Here is a 20,971-nt window from a genome sequence, read left to right on the forward strand (position 1 = left end):
CCAAGAAATTGAACCAAATAAAATGTTCCTCCGGACCCACAAACTATGTATCACACACGGCACATAAAACAAAATATTACCACAAATATGTTAATGAAGTATAATTGAAAGTGCAGCACAGGTAAACAGTAAACAGTTCACTGTTCTACTGATGAGACCTCAGTGGTGGCAGGGTATTCATTAGTCTCACAGTCTGAGGGAAGAAGCTGTTACCCAGTCAGGCAGTGGTAGTCCTGATGGTCTTGTACTTCCTTCCTGATGGTAGTGGGTCAAAGAGATTGTGGGGTGGGTGGTGGAGATCTTGAACAATGCTTCTGGCCCTTTGTAAACAACGCTGTGAGTAAATGTCACTAATAGGAGGGAGAGAGACTCCAGTGATCCTCATGGCAGTTTTCACTGCTCTCTGTAGGATCTTGCAGTCTGATGTCTTGCAGCTTTCTTAACATAATAATACAGCCAGACAGCACACTCTCAATAGTGATCCTGTAGAAAGTTGTTAAAATAAGGGAGAGGAGCCTTGAGCTCCTCAATCTCCTCACAAAGTGTCACTGCTGCTGTGCCTCCTTGACTAATGAGGTGTTGTGGGTCAAGTTGGTCCAGGTTCCCTCCTCCTTTACTTTCTTCCATGGTCCACTGCCCTCTCCTATCCGATTCATTCTTCTTCAGACTTCTACCTCTTCCACTTATCCCCTCTGTTTCTTACTTCATCCCCTTCCCCCACCCATCTTTCCCCTCACCTGGATTCACCTATCAGCTTGTGGTCCTTCCACGTCTTATGTTTCCCCCACCCACATCATTCTTATTCCAGCTTCAGCTCGCTTTCTTTCCAGTCTTGATGAAGAGTCTTGGCCTGAAACGTCTTCTGTTTATTCCCCTCCATCAATGCTGCCTGAATTGCTGAGTTCCTCCAGCATTTTGTGTGTGTGTTGCCCAAGGTATCTTATGTTGCTTTTGTTTTCTTTTTCTCAGATATAGATTGAAGATTTTGTATCTTTTCACATATTACTTGATACAGTTCTGTGGACACTCATGGATATCTTCAAACATAATTGCCAGGTTCTTAACATTTGGGGAAGGTAAGTTTTTTTCTGGTGCAGGTACAAAACAACAATGCATTTGGTGATTCTATTTTCCGGAGAGGGTGGAGTTTCCTTTTGACAGGGAAAGAGATTTTCAGTTGTTGGCTCACAAGTAATAAAATCCTCAATGTCTTCAGGCAATAGCACAGATACATAGAAATGAAAACTCTGAATCTAAAAGGTCAAACACAAGATCTGGGAAAATGTGGTTGTGGGGGAGCATTGCATGCAAGATTGTTGGAAAGCCACCTCCTTCAGTGTTTGAACTTCTGGTTTTAAATAAAGTGTATTAGGGACATCTGTATTTCAGTTGGTGACAGGAGTTTCCTACTAACATGTCATTTGCAGCAACACTGTAAACACAGTTTGACAACCCCTCCCAAAACCATTATCTCAGCCACCAAGGATAAAAGAGGGCTAAAACTTGCAAGAGGCAGTACCTACAGTGTGTATTGGCTGTGTTTCTTGGGAGGTCAGACCATGAACACTTCAATTGACTGAGTTTCTCAGGAATGATAATGCTGATGTCGGTGCCTCTGACTTGAAAACCAGCTCCCTGTTGTACCTGTGGCCACAAGTGGCTTTCATGGTCACCATTGCCCCTGATATTTTCCACTTCTGAATCATTGTCGAGCTCTGCCATGGTCATCTCTGGGTTCTCCCAGCTTGCAGCCTGCAAATGCACAAGACAGGGTTACTTTGCTGGGCAGGCAATTATTTGAATTTCACCTTGGTGAAGAAAGGCCTTGACTACACGCTGTCAGATCAATTTGCAAAACCAGGGGTTTCCATCCATCCTAGTGTAAGAAGATATTCTCATAGGTATCTTTAGGGCTTCTGAGGAGCCACCATTAAATGCCATCATCACAAAGAGCCAGGAGATGAATCATTCACTGTGGAATATCAAATCTCGCTCTGGATCATAGTATTTAACTTGCTGATCCAGTGAAGTTCATTGTCAATGGTGATCCCAAGATGTTGGGCAGGCTTCTCCAATGAAAATATTATTCAGTGTAAAGACTCACTCTTGTTGGAGATTGTCATAGTCTGGTATCTGCACAGCATATATGTTACCTGCCACATAGTAGCTCACCTTGAATAATGTCCAGCCTCTTTGTACGCAGTCATAGTGAACTTCATAGTCTGAGGAATGTGTAATCATAACGAAGCCTGTCTACTTTGACCCCTATAGAGTGCAGCCTATTGATGAAACAGTTGAATGTGGTTCACCCACCAGATCTTTGCCAGTTTCCAGCAGATCAATCTAATCTATTCCCCTTTTGTTACGTTCCTTGGTTTACTCTCTCTCCCCTGTAATTCCTTTGTCACAATATGCAGCGAAGCGAACCACTTAGAAATCAGCTGACATCACTGAGTCAAGATGCTATCAGCGGAAGACCCAATGTGCCATTTTATCCTCCACTCTGTGTCTATCACAAGATTATCTACTTTAGATAGTGCTCCTTCATGGGGAGAGTTTCTGCTGCCTGACTTCTGTGGGCACATCTCTGTAACCAAAGGTTCAGAGCATCGGTTCCAAAATTTATTTTTGACTCTAGCCAACCGTTGAAACCGGAAAATAACATTCTGTGGCTTTATTTAAGACAGTCTCGTGGACACGTATTATGCCATAGGAGCTGTGATGTGTTCTTGTCAATTGCTTTCGAATCTGGAGTTGATCCATCTAATCATTGGCATTGAATGTGGCCCATTCCTTCCCCGATTCTTACAGGTAGGAAGTGAACTCTTACATCCCTGCTTGTTTGCTTTTATCAAAGACGTTGCTGAAATAGTCACTTTGGACAATATAAACTATATGACTTTAAATTCTCATCTGTTAAAGGGCAATGTACATTATATGTGAAAATTGGATAAAGTAAAACCAAAATATTTTGCATGGTGAAAATCTGAAGTGAAACAAATAGACTGGAAACATTCAGAAGAGCTGAGCTTTTCTGAAAGGACGTTATTCCCTGGATGTAGGGGAATGAGGGAAATGTGATAGAGGTAAACAAAATTATGAGGGTTATAGATCGAGGATTATACATGAGATTGTGTGACTAGCACTGGAGGTCATAGGTTTATATTGGAAGGTGGAATATTTAAGGGAATATAAGGGAGAAGAAATTCTTTACTCAGAATGGTGAGAGTGTGGAATGAGCTGCCAGTGAAAGTGGTGGATGAGGGTTCATTGCAACATTTAATCATTTATTTATTTATTGAGCTAGCTGGAATAGGCCCTTTCAAACCTTCAAGCCCTGTCACCCAGCAATCCCCCATTTAATCTGAGCCTAATCACAGGACAAATTACAATTTGGATAGATACACGCAGGAGTGAGGTATGGAGGGCTACAACCCAGGTGCAGTTAGATGGCAGAAGGACAGACTGGATGGGCCGAAGGGCTTGTTTTAGTGCTGTAGTGCTCCATGACTAGAAAACTCAAAGGGGGAGAACACTTCCAACATACAGTCTCCTGGATTAGCACAAGATTTCTTTCTTCCTACAATGGTGTATATCGTTGAACCTCCAGTCTTTGAAAAAGCAACACAGTTTACTCTTTCCTACAGTTTATCCTACAAATCCTATTTTAAGCTACAGTTGCCTCTTGAAGAATTCTATCCACCCTTCCTCATTCTTCAGGCAGTGTATTTCAGAATCATCATCTTATGTTCTGTCTGCTTCAGTGATTTTGCCAACTAACTTAAATGTGTGTCACATTACTGACCTTCCTGTCAACAGGAATAATTTCTCTCCATCTATTCTGCCAGAACCCGCTCAATATGAAGCTGTAACTGTTTGTTTCAGACAATGGAGATATCCAGTCAATCAAATCGATTACCTTTCCATCACTGGTTTAAAGTAACAGTGAACTTCAATTTGGTCCTTTATGGCCGGCCGCAGTTTAAGTACAATTCTTACTGATGAGGTTGGGCTAATTTGTGAATAAAATGTCACAGCAAGGGAAGCAGGTCTGGGATAAAGCTCTCATTTAACTCGTTGAATGTTACTCTAGTTATTTCTCCAGACAGATTGTCATAACAAGCTTTCACACTACTCTCCCAGTTGGTGCAACCCTGTTTGCGTCCTTAAACTCCTTTTGTCTCCACTCCATCACAAACATGGCTCTGTTCTCTTCACCTCTCCCCATTCTCTGCAACTTAAAAGCACAGTTAGCCATACAATCATTGAAAGATACAGGACAAAAACAGGCCCTTTGGCCTCCCAAGCCTGCGCCACCCATCAACCACCCATCTACGCTCGTCCTCCATTCATCCCTCTTTTTTATTCTTCTTACACTCTCATGAACTTCCCCAGATTCTACCACTCATTTACATATAGGGGCAAATTACAGTGGGCAATTAACCTGACCCACTCAACTTTGTCACGTGGGGAGAAACTGGAGCACCTGAGAGAAGTGCATAGTCACAGTGCAAACGCCCCTTAGCACCTGAAGTCAGGTTTTAACCCAGCTCTGGTGCTTTTAGACAGCAGCTCTATGAGCTGGGCCACTGTAGTATTTTCCTAGTTCTGATACAATGTTTAAAGGAACTCTCTTTCTCTCTCTATGAATACTGCCTGACTGCTGAATATTTCCAGTGTTTCCTGGTTTAAAAAATCATCTTCATTTCTAATTGCTTGATCATTAATGTAAACTTCATTTACAAGCTCAATGAATAGAAAGATTAGTTAATGCAGCTGTTTTCTGTTTTCAGCTGACTGAAAGGAATGTGATCCTTTACGTGGTTATAGCTAGTCAAGAAGAGATGCAAAACAAGAGCATTGTTTGGGCCTTGTTTGTCTTCTGGAACACTCTGGATGTAATCAAGTGAGTAATTGGAGTACTTGTTTGACCTTCAGCACACTTTGCAAAATCTCTATTTGTGTTTCCACAAGCAAAATTCATAGCTAGCAGATAGATGGAGCACAGATTCCAAAGGGAGATCCTCGTTTGCCTTGTAGAACTGACAAATCATGTGATTTTTTTGCACCAATGTCTTGGAAACCAAGTTAAAATATTCACTACTGCACCTGTGTGTTGGAAACACACAGCAGATTAGGCAGCATCAGAGGGAGAAAGAGCTAATAATTCAGGGCCAGGACCCTTCTGGACCTGAAACGTTAACTGTCTCTCCTTCCACAGATGCTGCCAGACCTGCTGTGTGCTTCCAGTATTTTCTGTTTTTGGTTCAGATTCCAAGTCTGCAGTTTTTAAATTTCTGTTAAACTATTCTTCCTCAAATACTTCTGTCCCATATGTGCTTCCATTTGGGGCAAATGGAGCATCACAGTAGATCTCTTCTTATCTCCATAGTGGTAATGGATAATGATGAAAAGGGAGATAGTGAATTAATATCAATTAAATCAAAGGAGTAAAGGTTCATAATGACGAAAGGCAGGAAAGAAAGGACAGCAGTGTAGACTACTAATGAAATACAATGAACAGGGAACTTGAGTTTAAGTGAAAGGGCAAAGGAGTGGTGTCAATGATCTTGGTAAACGAAAGAGAAGGATTGTAATGGAAGGAGCAACACGCACAAAATGCTGGAGGAACTCAGCAGGCCAGGCAGCATCTATGGAAAAAAAGAGTACAGTCAACGTTTCGGGCCAAGAGCCTTCATAAGTTCTGGTGAAGAGTCTTGGCCCAAAATGTCAACTGTACTCTTTTTTTCCCCCACAGATGTTGCCTAGCCTGCTGAGTTCCTCCAGCAGTTTTTTTTTGGTAAATTCACCCTGTGACCACGTGGGTTTCCTCCAGGTGCTCCGGTTTCCTCCCACAGTCCAAAGTCGTTGCTTGGGTTTCCAGCTTCTGCAGATTTTCTCATTTGTAATGGAAGGAGAAGTGAAGAATCCGAATGTGTGTAGAGGGAATGTAATTGTCAGCATTAAATGAAAGGTGTGGAGGCTGATGACTGGATAAAGCCCATTAAAGGAGTGGGCTGGCTGGATATTGGTAGTAAGGCCAGCAGTTATCTAATGAAAGCTGAAGGCATCCTTGAAGAGCTGAGTAACAGCAACCCAGGTCTGTTGGGAGTCCAGTCATAATAGTACGAAAGCAGCCACTGAAGGATTATTAGATCCTTTCTCAGATCACTTGCTGGGAACCCCACTGCTCTAGCCTCTCTTGCTTGAAGCCATGTGCTGTCATCATCATCAAATTCTGCCTTTAGTTTGTTAATTAGGTCCCTTGTGACTTTAGTGGGAACATTATCCATGGTCTTACTTCAGTACTGAAAAATTTAAAGGAACAGGAGTCACAATCCGTTAACCTAATTTTTTACTAACCATGTCCTGTCTGGTGGAAGGACGATCATTAAAACGAAGACAATTGGGGTGGCATGGTGGCTTAGTGATTAGCACCACACTTTACAGTACCAGCGGCCCATGTTCAACACCCACTGCTGTCTGTAAGGAGTTTCTCTATTCTCCCCGTGACCACGTGGGTTTCCTCCACGTGCTCCAGTTCTCTCCCACAATCCAAAGTCATACCGCTTGGTAGGTTAATTGGTCATTATAAATTGTCTCGTGATGCTGGGCTTGCTAGATGGCGTGGCTCGAAGGGCTGGAAGAGCTGAGTCCATGCTGTATCTCAATGAACAAAATATTAAATAAACAGTGCTGTTTCATGACTCTTGACATTCCGTCATCACGGGTTAACTGCCTGGCAAACTTTGACATGATCCACAGTGGAGGGAATTTAACCCATCTCACTGTAAGACATCTCTTGTTTTATTTAGACCCCTCTGGTTCTTCAAGCCATGCTGCTAGCAACCCCCGATTAAATTCTAGCCTAATCACAGACAATTTACAATGACCAATTAACCTACTAACCGGTACATCTTTGGTCTGTGGGAGGATACCAGAGCTCCCGAAGAAAACCCACACATTCCACAAGGAGGGCGTAAAAACTCATCACAGAGGATGCAGGATTGAACTCCGATATCCCGAGCTGTAACAGCATTGCACTAACCCCTACGCTACCTTGATGCCCTTAACCAATGCTATCTTATATTCCCATTCTTTCTAAAGTTTATTTATGATTCACAATAAAGTCCACTTAGTACATAACCTGTTTGATAGCTCCTTCACTGAACTTTTCAATAGTTTTCCTTCTGCCCTTTCCCTCAATTCTGTAAATACAACATTCCTATCTGCATAAAAGTATGAAGGCAATTTTCTTTTCGAAAATTATTGGATCTCCTACCATCTCTAACTGAAAGAGTGCTGAATTTCTGTGATCTGGAATGCATGTTTATAAAAAATCTCAAGTTGTCTCTACTCGTATATTAGTTACCTTAAAGCAATGTGGAACCCCTCAGAGAAGATTGCACATAGAGGAATAGAGTACTGAATATTGGCAAGTTCAATGAGCAAGCCATTTATTAGAACTTCTTGCAGTATAGAGAAATGTTGAGAAAAATACTTCATTCAGAAATGCTTAGATAAAGGAGTTAACTTCATAATTACAACTTGATTACATTTTTAGAATATTCATTTTGCTTGCTTGCTTAAATAACGTTTTAGTACTGTGTTAGTATGAAGCTTTGTCTAAATACAAATGCCTCTCTTCTGAGTCTATTACAACAATGATTCTGGAAAAGTGTAAAATTTTCAAATCACACTTAACTGTACAACACAGAGAAAATTATTTTTGTTACTTTAGGAGGTAGGCTGCTCAACTCAATCATCATGTCCTTGTAAAATTTAAGAGAAATTTCAGCACTTATATTAGTGTTTGCTTGTTACTGCCTTTTTAAATCAGGGGGCTATTTTGTGTGACATCTTCGGCCCACTTAAACCTCTGCTTTAATTAAGTTACTATGACTAGTCAATAATTTATAAGTTACTCATTTTGGCAAAATATTAGCTGACAGCCTATTGAAGGAGAGTCATATTCCAAAAAGGATCACTTTGAGATTCTAGCACAGAATCAAGCAATTTAGCCCGATTAGAATTGTACCTTTATAGGTTGGGACCAGGTTAGGTCCTCAGAGATCTTGACACCCAGGAACTTGAAACTGCTCATTAGTGCAGACTTTTGGTTCTGTAGACGATATGAACATATAACGAAGAGGAAAATGGGCAGAACAAAAAAAAGGGAACTTTTAATGTTTGCAAAAGGGCCATAATTTACATCTGCATCATTTGCCATTTACCATAATTAAATCTGCTCTAGCACAGTAAGATTTCTTTTAATCTTGCAAGCTGATGAACATTTGAGGCAATCATGTCAGAGTAAATTTGACATCTAGAACTGCATGAACAAGATGTGCAGCTGGGTATTTCTTTCATCAATCAAACTGAAGAGTACAGATTTTAACAGAACGGGCTGGTAAGGATCTATACATTAAAGTGGATGAACAAAATATCAAATTCAGTACAGACAGAAAATGGGAAGTTGAGTAGAGACCTAACTTAAGATAGAGTAGACGAAAGACACAGAATGGACAAACATATTTGTAAACAGTTAACTGTCAATGCAAATAAGGACCATTGACAGTAATTAGCATACATAATTTTAATCGTAGTTGCAAATTAGTTTTTATACTGCAACATGTTATTCAACAGATTTCAATGATAATGCAAATTACACAAAAATTGATTAAAAACTAATAATAGAATGGTGCAACTTAGACAAATTCTTGTGTTTTGAGTTTCATATTGTAACTACCTGCCACTGAAAATGTATCTTTTCTGCTTAATTAACTGCAAGCACCATTATCTTTACTGTAAGCATGAATTTATTTTTTAAAGTCATTTTAGGCAAAAAAACATATCAACTAAACAGGGAGAAGGTAGGAGAATGAGATTGAGAGGGATAACAAATCAGCCGTGATGGCAAGGAGGAGCAGACTCCTCCTGAGAATATTCAGATCAAATTAGTACAACTTTCTAATAATATTCTTATGGATCTTGAATTGTTTCCCTGTGAAGATAGAGGTACTTTGAAATTACATTATAACCTGTGATTGGTCCACTGTTAAATTTTGCATTTAAAATACGTTTTGAAATAACATGTATAATTTTCTTGTAATTAACAGGTATACACATAACATGTTAACAAGTATTGGAAGTGATTTTTATATTTTGTCATGGATTTATCATTCCCTTTGGGTGCCACTTTACCCTTCAATAATCCTGGCTGAAGGTATATTTATAAATATATGTCTATTACCTTTGGTTACATATAATTGCTATGGAATTGATTTGGGCCTATATTGAAATTGAAATTGTTTTCATCTATTAGTCATCCATATCTTATGCTATTCTCTCCCTACTTTACCAAGGGCATATCTACTCCGAAATCTACGGTCTTGCTGAAGAACATAACTCTTCTGAGGGAAGATACTTAAATTTTCAAATAAAATAGGTTACTTCTCTTTTAAGAACTTAGTTACTTCTATAAACAGATGGAACTGTAAACAAAAGAGTGACTTCAAGTCTATAAGATAATGTAAAGATGAAATTGTTTGTATACAAGTAAATTATTAGAGAGTAAATTGTTCCCCTAAGTCATTAGGAAAGGAACATTATAAAACCTGCAGGCAGTGTCGTTGGAAATGGTAAACTATTGAGACTGAAGTTTCCATAATCAAACTCTATTTATTAATTTGATTGTAAATGTTAATGGTGGATTAGGAATTTGTGCCTTATTAGCAACATCTTGTGCCATTGGTAAGGATGTCAAAGGTGATGGAGAGAAGACAGGAGAACAGGGGTGGGGGGAGGAATAAATCAGCTATGATCGAATGCTGGAGCAGACTAGGTGGGCCAAATGGCCTAATTCTGTCATATGGTCTTATGGGAATCAAAGAAGTTTGAAAGATATGGAAAAGATTAGTTTTGCTTTGGGCCTATTTGCAACAAAGTGGCAGATATGAATTCAATGTTGGGGAAAAAAAAACCTAAAAAAGTTTTAAAACTTCACAAAAATGTTTCTTTTCACCCCATGCATCAAATGAGAAAATGGCAGAATTTGAAGGTGAAGTTGAAATGTAGCACCTGGACCACAATAACAAGCAGCAAAGGGTGACAACTGCAAAAGAAAAGGGAGTAAATAAAACCAAACTAATTATTATTTTGTTTGCTTCTACTGCTGATAACTTAGATGTTTTTTGTGTGGTTGGCCTCAGTTGCATTGCCCTGACCTATCAACGTGATTGCTTTTCAACTTATGCTTCAGAAGAGTACCCTCTACTATACAAGCATGACATTTCAATTCTCCACAGTCTGGGCCTGTCAACTGAGACTTGTCATATTCAACAGTCCTTTCAGACCAGTTCTGTAGTGTGGATTTATTCTGACTGGAAACTGGGTGGAGTCTGTCACAATTCATTTGTGCCTCCGAGTGACAAGACTTTCATCCTTTATTTCTGGCCAGGATCTCAACCAGCGGTGAAAGGCACTTTTAAGTACACTGTGTTGCTCAGTAGCCATAAAATGCAAAATGGAATTTGTACAAATCCTTTAACTTTGCTCTGTCCAGAACTCTAAATCAGATTACTGCAGCCAACCGAGGGTGGCTATCCCTCAAATTATTTTAGTGTCTCCCCTGCAGGGAAATGGTGAGCAAGTCCTTTGTACATATCTCAGAGACATATAACTATTTGGATGGGGTTGGGGAAGAGGTAAGCAAAAGCAGTGCAGAAGTGAGCCTATATCCAACCACTTTGTACCATAGTATACTTTGCCTCCAGAACCACAAACTGTGCGTGAGACCACTATTTTCTTTATTCCATTTTATCAGAATAAGCTGGGAAATCTTGATGGTCTGTGGACCACAAATAATAGTTTCACTGAATCTGTAAAAGATGCGTCTTTATTTAAAAAGGTGAAATATAGACTATTATTACAGAACAGCCTAACTAAACTTGCTGTCAGTAAGTTATTGGAAACACAAAAATCATTTGGAAGGGCACAGATTGATCAAGGCAGTGAAGGTTCTGTGTGATGAATTTAAATTTTTTTTGAGAAGGGGACAAGATAATGGGTCATGCAATTAATGTGGTCAGTATGGATTTTAATAGGATGTTTGGCAAGTTGCACATGGGAGATTGATCAATTAAGCAAATGGCCATGTGATCCAATGGATCCAAAATCAGGAAGCAAAGGATAATAATGAATTACGGTCTCCAGTGGTTTCACTTGTCTTAATGCTACTTCCCTTTTATTATTTATGTCAATGAAATAGCTTAAGCCTACATCATAAAGAGAACTGGCTACACAATGATACAAAAATTGATCTAGAGTACATAGGAAAATATCATTGTACTTGGTCATGTGATGAGAAAACTGACAAATGGAATTTAACATAGGGAAGTGTGAGGTACAGCACTTCAATGTGTGGGATGGTGTTCAAACAGGTCAAGCAACTAAATAAAGATTTCATGTCCAGGAAGAGAGGGCTCTTGCAAAGCACGGTAAAAGAAAATATCAGGAAAAGTTAATAAAATAAGACATACAAAATATTTTTCTTTATTTGCTGTGGCACAGAATAAAGATCAAAGGTGATGCAAGAACTGTAAAGGAAAACTCATACGGCATTGCAGTGATAGTACGCATTGGTTTGGTCTTCACAAAAGGGAAGGAAAATACTGTTCTGGAGTACGTACAGCAAAGGCATGAGAGGCTGTTGCTGGTGGAGGAGTATATTAGGTGAAAGGGAAAGTGAAAAGGTGCATGTTTGACTGCAAGATAAGATTTAACTGAGGTGTACAACAATTTAAAAAGTTATTTGTAACAGATTGGAAAATAGATGCTTTCTTAATAGAGAGATCTAGAGTCAGAGGCATAATTTTACAGGAATTGGGAGAATGATGACAGAAGAAGCAAGAAGAAATCCAATGGGAATGTCAGTGATAATCTGGAATTCTAAGTACGAAAGGATATTGGAAGCAAAAACTCATTAGTACCCAGCAAACTGATCCAAATAGGACTTGACTACACAGCATGAGAATAGGGCAAGTATCAAAAATAAGTTCTTGGGAATTAATTGGATTCTAATTTACATTTGATCAGTTCTTTAATCTTTGTTACGTTTAAAATCATGTGGATATGAGTGAAACCTTGTAAAATATAACAGGCTGAGAACTAAGATGTAGTTAGCATACTTATTTCTGCAGTCCTGACGAAGGGTCTCGGCCTGAAACGTCGACTGCACCTCTTCCTAGAGATGCTGCCTGGCCTGCTGTGTTCACCAGCAACTTTTACGTGTGTTGCTTTTATTTCTGCAGTTAATGGGCCCAATGGTCTACTACTGTGCTACAGATCTCTAGGAATAGAAGACATGTAGGTCTTTACTACTTCAATCAGATCCAATGTTCAGTTTACTAACAAACTCTTTCTTTACCCGTAGTAATTGCCATTTATCAGTCACTGCCCTATTTTGAACTTTATGGAACTTACTCCTCTGAATTACCTGGACCCATCGGCATTACAGTGCATTTTCCATATATGTTGCAGCTCTACTGTCTAATCCTTGTTGTTGGTAAGTAAGAATTTATCCTCCTGTCTAAGATCTGTATGAAAATATTTATACCATCAAATAAAAAGCACAGGCAGATCGGGTGGTGAATTCTGGTACTCCAAAATCCTGTGTCATGGAGTAATCTCAATGTGGATTAACAAAGATAGATGCTTTTCCCAATTTTTTTGATGGCTGTGTTTTGGAAGGATAAATAGACTAAAGAGCCTCTTTCATTCGTTATTATCCCAAAGGAGAAATTGTGACCAGAAATCGCAGAATGAGAATCATTTCTTTGCATTCCAGAAAACAGGAACTTCTTTCACTTCAACAATTACCATATTATTTTGAAAATTTGAATTAGGCTTAAGGGAAAGAAACTGATAGAAAGTTTAATTGACAATCACCCACACTCCTCACTCCTGTATCTGTCTTAAGCCAATGGCCTAATGGCAATGACTGAGGTCCATAATTGATTGAAATTCATACTACTGGAGAGCTGGAAATATAAATAATAGTTTTCATTGTCACATGGTCCATACCACTCAGAAAACACCACATAGATGAGACCAATCAATCTAATTTGCATCTATAGGCTGTGCAAATTCTGGCGACAAGTTACCAGATGAAACAATGCAAAGAGGCTGAACCAATATTTAAATGCATATGAATGAATGAACTACATTTCAGCTTGTTGGGCGTTTCCAGACCTACTACACATGCACAATTATTTGGCCACCACTGTGGTGGTGGCATAAAAGTATTTATCCTTTTTAGTGTATTTGTTAACATTTCTTGGCTTATCTGTGTTTAGGTATGTACAGCAGCTGCAAACAATTTTATGAAGAACGAAGGCAATTCACAGGAAAATACAAAATTAAAGAGCAATAAAATTAAATGAAACCGATAACCATCCAACTCCATCACAGGAATCTACAATGCTGCTGAAATATTGGGAGATAATGCTTCTGTATGCTCATATAACATTTGAATGCAATTAAACTAAGTGTAAAGCAGAGCTCAGTATATGGCAGCGTCACATACAAAGGGTTTGATTGTAACTCCCAAAGATGAATGGGTTGCTGTCAGGTCAAAGGTTAAAATTGAAATAGCATGAATCAAGAAGCCAACTTACCTTGAACCAACACATTTCCAGTTTCACCAGAAAACAGGATATTGTTTGGATGACTGATCTGCTCTCAAAGGGCAAGGTGATCACTTTAATATTAATAACACATTCTGGGATTTTAAACCACAAAATGCCACATTTCCCAGGTCCCACGAAACCCAAAATGTTGAAGAGATGTATGTGGTAATTCCTTTGCAGAACAGTTTATGGGCTAAGAGGAGCAGGAATGCTTTCCCAAGTTCAATAAGCAACCCATATTTACCCTACCCTCCCCCATCACTATCTACTTCTTCTGACTATCAATCAAATAGGCAGTCCTCCTCCCACCACAACGAAGAAGTTTCTGACCATCGCACCTTTCCCCCAATTTTTTCTGGACACCCCAACCACCAATGGATCATCTGAGGGCCCGTCCTGTTATTTACATCCTGCAGGTACAACCTATGGGCTTTTTCATCTGTGGGATGCTAGCATCTTAATCAGGCTACCTGGGAAAAGCAACTTAGCAAAGAAATTGTTAGAGACAAAGCAGGAAATTTGGGAGAAGCATCCCTTCAGCTTTCCAGACCTCAGGTGGAATCTGAAACCTGGAAGCAGGACAATGGACTAAATGGCAAACCACACTTTTAAAATAACCTAATTTTAAAGAATCTGAAATATAACCATTAGCTATTACAATAAAACTTTTAGAATATTAACTCTACAACAGCAATCTTTCTATAGTGCTCTTGAGACACTAAATATGTAATTGTTTAATGTGACGTTATATAGCAAGGTGCTGTTATATAAGGGAATCAGTAAAGTCTACATGCAGGGGGGAGTTGGAAGCAATTAAGTATTTCTCATAACTGGACCAAGTTGTTAATTGAATTGAAATGTTTTGTTTGCACACATACCATGTGAAGCACTTTGTCACCCTAGACTGCAGTGAGGTGCTTTTTGGATGCTTGTCTTTATTTTTTGAAGAAATTGGTTTATTATTCAACAGGATCTGAATATATATTGAAGTCATACTAGCTATAAATTAAGTTCAGTTATGTCAAGATGAACAGTGAGATTCTATCGGTAACATCTGGTTAACTCAACAGTACCAATATTTAACATTATTTTGTTGAACATTCATGCAATATTCTCCAGATATATTTGTTGTTCTGGTTAGCGTTTGACTGGCGTTCATTAGAATAGAAATAGTTAAGCAGTCAGATAGACAATAGTTAGGCCTCTACATCCCACTTATACTGGTTTAAAGTTCACAAAATGGCAGTTGCAAATTTGCCAGTTTTGGGGGAGGGTGTTAAAGCAAGCAGAACAAAATGAAGTGGTATGTGAGAATATTCAGTTCAAAAAACATGCATTGTTTAATTGATTCACTGAACGGGTATGGGAAGTGATTATAATTCCACAACCAAAAGTGATACAAACAGCTGAGAATAGAGAACCAACAGACTTTATAGTTTGTACATTCAACAGCTAGTGTGAAACATGTAGTTGCACATTCAACAATAGCTGAAATGATCTTGTTTGCACTGTATACACAGGCTGCATTTCAAAATGCATGGCTCGGGAAAGAGGTCTCTATTCCTGCCTGGATACTTATACTTACAAAACTCTCGATATGTTGCTGAAAATATAGTTCCACAGAATAATGTTCCACATGCACCACCTATCTCCACTTCCCCAACATCTAAGCTGGCAAAACATTTTTAGACAAAAATGCTTTGAGGTTCCAGCTAACTTCCTTCTGAGCACTTGATACACAAAGTTAACACCACATGAAACTTGCACTGTGTGCTACCACATCCTGTTATCCATCATGCAACATCATAAAAGAAAGTATAAAACAGCAGCAAATTTTATGTTGAGCCAAACTAAAATAAATGGGAAAATGTCTCAGAAAAAAACCGGAAGATTTATGGTTAATTTGCTTTCTCATTGGAATGCAAACCCACAGATTACCACCAACTCACAATAATACTCACTGAAAGCATGTATTTGCTGTATTTTCTTTTCAACTCAGTAATTCTGCCTTGTATTTTATTTTTAACCCATGCAAAATAGAAACCAGTAAATAAAATATTTGTATTATTAAACTTCTGATGTAATAGATACTTTACCTAATACGTATGTTAATCAGCGTATTTTCCAGAATGCAGAGTGGATCCAGAAGTGATTACAGTCTTGAATGATTCACTGAGTCGTGGCTCAAAGGTCATAACTGGGAGCTTAATACAAAAAGGATATACTTTGTATCAAAAGGACAGGCAAGGCGGCATAGGCAGTGGTGTGGATCTGTTGGTAAGAGACGGAATTACATCTTTAGATCGTGGTGACATAGGGTCAGAGAATGTCGAATCCTTCTGGGTGGAGTTAAAAAAAACTGTGAGGGTAAAAAAAAACATTCTGGGAATCATATATGGTCTTCCAAATAGTAGCCCAGATGTGGGATTGAGATTGGAAAGGGATCTGGAAAGGGCATGTAATAAGGGTAATGTCACAATTGTAATGGGGGACTTCAATATGCAAGGAAATTGAGTAAATGAGGTTGATATCAGATTGCAAGAAGGGAATTTGTTGAATGCCTACGAGATGGTTTTGTAGAGCAGCTTGTGTTTGAGCGCTCTTGGGGAAAGGCTGTCTTGGATTGGGTGTTGTGTAATAATTCAGATTTTCTTCGGAAGCTTAAGGTAAAGGAACTCTTAGGAGGCAGTGATCATAATATGATTGAATTCATACTGGAATTTGGGAGTGAGAAGCATAAGTCAGATGTGTTGGTATTGCACTACAATAAAGGGAATTACAGAGGCACGAGAGAGGAGCTTTCTCAGATGGATTGGAGGACGATACCGGCGGGGATGACGGCAGAGCAAAGGTGGTTGAAGTTTCCGGGAATAGTTCATAAAGTGCAAGATGGATATATCTCACAGTAGTTCTCAAATGGCAGGGGTAGGCAACCATGGTTGACAAAGGAAGTTAAGGACTGCATAAATGCCAAGCAAAGGACAGAAAATGTAGCAAAAGTGAGTGGGAAGTTGAATGACTGAGAAGTTTTTAAAATGCAACAAAAGACAACTAAAAAGTCATAAGAAGGGAATAGATGAAACCTCCCAGGAGGGGGTAGAAGATGGCGGCGTGACGACAGCGTGCGCGGCCACTTTGGTGAATGATATCTGTTATCTGTCAAGTAGGGGACCATGCACAATTATGATTTGATGGAGATAGACATGAGGGCATGGAGGAACATCTGGAAAACTTCTGAAATGCCTGCTTCGCTGCCGCTGCTACTGTGTGGTAACTGGAATCTCTGGAGCTGAAGGCCTCGAAATCCTCAGCTTTGCGTGTTTCAGCGGCCAGGGAGAGGTCGAAGGCACTCGGCAGAGGATGGCGCTTGGGAGGCTGGTCGGAAGCTCGAAGTTTTCAGACGGATGGACTCAGCGTTGGCTGGGGTCGGCTGCTTCCAAGGTATCAGCAAGTTGTTGGTGCCTGGAGGTTTATGGCAGGGAGTTTCCCCTTTTGGGTCTGCTATCAGGGACTCGGGAGTCGATGGACTCGGGACTTTGAGACTTTTTTTTTTACTGTGCCCATGGTCTGTTCTTCATCAAATTATGGTATTGTTTTGCACTGCTGTAACTATACGTTATAATTATGTGGTTCTGTCAGTGTTAGTCTTTGGTTTGTCCTGTTTTCTGTGATATCACTCCAGAGAAACATTGTATCATTTCTTAATGCATGTATGCATTTCTAAATGACAATAAAAGAGGACTGAGTGTTCTCATAATCTGAGGGCAGACTAGCCAATAATATAAAGTAGGATACTAAAAGTTTTTTCAGTTATATAAAGAGTAAAAGGGAGGTAGGAGTTGATATTGGACCACTGGAAAATGATACTAGTGAGGTAGTAATGGGGGAGCAAGAAATGGTGGATGAGCTTAACAAGTACTTTGCACCAGTCTTCACTATGGAATATACTAGCAGTGTGCCAGAGGTCTGTGAGTGTCAGGGAGCAGGAATGAGTGTGATTGCTATTACAAAGGAAAAAGTCCTAGGCAAACTGAAAGGTCTTAAGGTGGATAAGTCACCTGGATCAGATGGACTACATCCCAGAGTAATGAAACAAGTTGCTGAAGAGATAGCAGATGCATTGGTTATGACCTTCCAAGAATCATTTGGTTCTGGCATGGCTCCGGAGGACTGGAAATTGCAAAATGTCACTCCACTCTTTAAGAAGGGAGGAAGGTGAAAGAAAGGAAATTATAGGCCAGTTAGCCTAACTGGATGGGAAAGTGTTGGCGTCTATTATTAAGGTTGAGGTTTTGGGATATTTGCAGACTAATGATAAAATAAGACAAAGACAGCATGGTTTCTGTAAAGGGAAATCTTGCCTGACAAATCTGTTAGAGTTCTTCGAGGAAGTAACAAGCTGGGTGGACAAAGGAGAGACAGTAGACAATAGATGCAGGCCCTTTGAGCCAGCACTGCCATTGACTGTGATCATGGCTGATCATCCACAATCAGTAAGATACTGGCATGGATAGAGCTGATGGGGCTGACAGGCAGGAGGCAGCAAGTGTGAATAAAGGTTGGCTACCAGTGATTAGTGGTATTCCTCAGGGGCCAGTATTGGGATCGCTACTTTTCACATTCTTTGTCAATGATTTAGATCATGGAATTAATGGCTTTGTGGCAAAGTTTACAAGTGAAATGAAGATAGGTGGAGGGGTAGGTAGTGCTGAGGAAGCAATGCGACTGCAGCAGGACTTAGACAAATTGGAAGAATGGGCAAAAAAGTGGCAGATGGAATACAGTGTTAGGAAATGTATGATAATACATTTTGGCAAAAGGAACAATAGTGTGGCCTATTATCTAAATCACGAGAAAATTCAAACATCAGAGGTGCACAGGAACTTAAGGAGTCCTTGTACAAGACTCTAAGAAGCTTAATTTATAGATTGTGTTTGTGGTAAAGATGGCAGATGCAATACTGGCATTCATTTCAAGGGAAATAGAATATAAAAACAAGCAGACAATACTGAAGCTTTATTCGACACTAGTCAGGCCACACCTGAAGTATTGTCAACAGTTTTGGCTCCATATCTCAGAAAGGACCTGTTGTCATTGGAGACAGTACAGAGGAGGCTCATGAGGATGAATCCGGGAATGAAGGGGATTAACATATGAGGAGCATTTGGCAACTTTAGGCCTGTCCTTACTGGAATTTAGAAGAATGCGTGGGGATCGCATTGAAACCTACCGAATGTTAAAAGGACTAGATAAGGTGAATATGGAGAGGATGTTTCCTATGGTGGGGGTGTCCAGAACTAGAGGGCACAGTCTCAAAATTGAGGGGTGACCCTTTAGAACAGAGGTAAGGAGGGGTTTTTTTTTAGCCAGAGAGTAGAGAATCTGTTGAATTATCTGCCATGGATCGCCGTGGAGGCCAAGACCGTGGTGTATTTAAAGTGAAAATTGATAGTTTCCTGATTGGTTAGGGCATCAAAGGTTATGGTGAGAAGGCAGGTATATGGGGTTGGGTGGGATCCAGGATCAGCCATGATGAAATGGTGGAACATACTCAATGGGCTGAATGGCCTAATTCTGCTCCTATGTCTTATGGATACTGTGGCTTGAAGCCCTGAATCCATTGGGTGCCGCCGAATCTGCAGTCGACCACAATAGGGCTTGTCTTCTGCCGAGCGGACACTGGGAGGGCAGCACCGACTCCAGCCTGGACGCTGCACCGCACTGCCTCTAACACCTCTCCCCTTCCAGCTGTAAGCAGCTAACACAGTGGCTTGAAGCCTACTCCTCACTACGACCAAGGCCACGCAGCACCCCCGCCATCTGCCAATAAATCAATTAAACGAACTTGCGGCATTCCACATTAACAACGTTCAAAAGAGTCTTGCGATTACAAGACGGTCACTTGCTATTAGACTGTAAGCCTCTCGACTCAGGCGGCAGTACGATGTGTAGGTCCTTCATGTTCTCCACCAACAAGCAACTCGCTGATGGTGTAGATCTGCAGTACTTTAAGTTCTTAATGTGTAACAGGATCTTGCAATCATTAAAATACAAATACTGCCCAGACTATTATATCTCTTTCAGACCCCACCAATAGAGATTAATCAAAATCAATTCAATGAATGGAACAAAATGTTAGCAAGATATATATGGCAAGGTAAAAGGCCTGGAGTTCGTCTCAAAACTTTGCAATTAGCCAAGGAAAAGCGGGGGATGGGGCTACCTTCTCTTAGAGATTATTATTTTGCAGCACAGTTGAGAGCTGTGATATGTTGGAGGGTTCTTGGTCAGCCTCCTATCTTCCTCACTTATATGGATTCTCAATTAAAAAAAAATTCTTTTTCTTCAGCTGCCAAGGCTCTAATTTCTGGAACACTTTCTTTCACCTTTTACTTCTCTACATCTTTTTGCTCATTAAAATCTTAATACGAGTTGCTCCAAGAGGGGTTCAGAGTTGAACTCTTATAATAACACTTCTGCAAAATGCCCTATGGTGTGGTCTTGTGTTCAAACTAATATACAAATGCAGGTTTAAAAAAAAAACATCTACCTGTAAAGCACTGAACACGAAACTTGAAAGGTACAACCTGAAACAGCATATTGCACAAAATTTTTAGTGTTGAGATGGTTTTCCAGTTATACTGAAACAAAGCTAATGATTTAAGACCTTCAAGCGTACATTTTCTGGAAATGAACTGCTATTTTTATTTCATCAATTTGATTTGCAGAAGCAGTTTTTTTTGTAGTACATACATCTTGGCATGAGATAACAGAACAGCTCTTCCAGGAGCCAATATCTTAAATGACAATCAGGAGTTTAACAGGTCAAACAACAAACCTTCAAATCATAAGGTAAATTAGTCCATTTTCAAGTGTATTTCCTACACACTTGTGAGGCTTCAAGTGGATTACATTTACATAATTTAAGTTATATAAACTGTTTAAATATCTCTTCATATGTAATCACCAACTTACATGTGACAGATGTGCAGTTTTAGTACAAACAACTATGGCCTGGATTGGCTTTATGCCATTTAACAGCATCATCAAAAATCGATACTTCCTTTAATTTGCACCCACAGAGCCTTAGCTTGCTGGCAAAAAATGGCTAATCTGATCAACTTCAAACAGGAGACTGAAGAAATTAGCAGCTACCAGCCACATGTGCGGGTCCAAACTGCCTTCTTCTTGTACTCGGGCAATAACCGCAGGGCCAAGAGTGTTGCTATAAAAAGAGGACACTTATTAGAATGTATTAAAGACAAAAGCCCCAAATGAACATA

The 20,971-nt window shown here is 39.7% G+C and overlaps 2 protein-coding genes across 8 annotated transcripts in view; one reads left to right on the top strand and one right to left on the bottom strand.

Annotated features, from left to right (window-relative positions):
- Nucleotides 1-15,760, top strand: part of hacd4 (3-hydroxyacyl-CoA dehydratase 4) — a 28,367-nt gene extending 12,607 nt beyond the window's left edge. Inside the window, exons 2-7 of one of the 2 annotated variants that reach the window (XM_072281782.1) lie at nt 970-1,076; nt 2,684-2,811; nt 4,794-4,906; nt 9,120-9,226; nt 12,434-12,565; nt 13,356-15,760. In XM_072281782.1, coding sequence (XP_072137883.1) covers nt 970-1,076; nt 2,684-2,811; nt 4,794-4,906; nt 9,120-9,226; nt 12,434-12,565; nt 13,356-13,432 — 664 coding nt within the window. In that variant the 3' untranslated portion in view covers nt 13,433-15,760. The remainder of the gene's footprint in view (nt 1-969; nt 1,077-2,683; nt 2,812-4,793; nt 4,907-9,119; nt 9,227-12,433; nt 12,566-13,355) is intronic. The other variant, XM_072281783.1, reaches the window with a different exon arrangement.
- Nucleotides 15,761-20,377: 4,617 nt separating this feature from the next.
- Nucleotides 20,378-20,971, bottom strand: part of focad (focadhesin) — a 245,615-nt gene continuing 245,021 nt past the window's right edge. For all 6 annotated transcript variants that reach the window (XM_072281789.1, XM_072281784.1, XM_072281787.1 and 3 more), the window contains one exon: nt 20,378-20,913. In XM_072281789.1, coding sequence (XP_072137890.1) covers nt 20,840-20,913 — 74 coding nt within the window. In that variant the 3' untranslated portion in view covers nt 20,378-20,839. The remainder of the gene's footprint in view (nt 20,914-20,971) is intronic.

The sequence above is a fragment of the Mobula birostris genome, chromosome 17 (assembly GCF_030028105.1).
Source record: "Mobula birostris isolate sMobBir1 chromosome 17, sMobBir1.hap1, whole genome shotgun sequence".
NCBI classification, from domain to species: Eukaryota; Metazoa; Chordata; class Chondrichthyes; order Myliobatiformes; family Myliobatidae; genus Mobula; species Mobula birostris.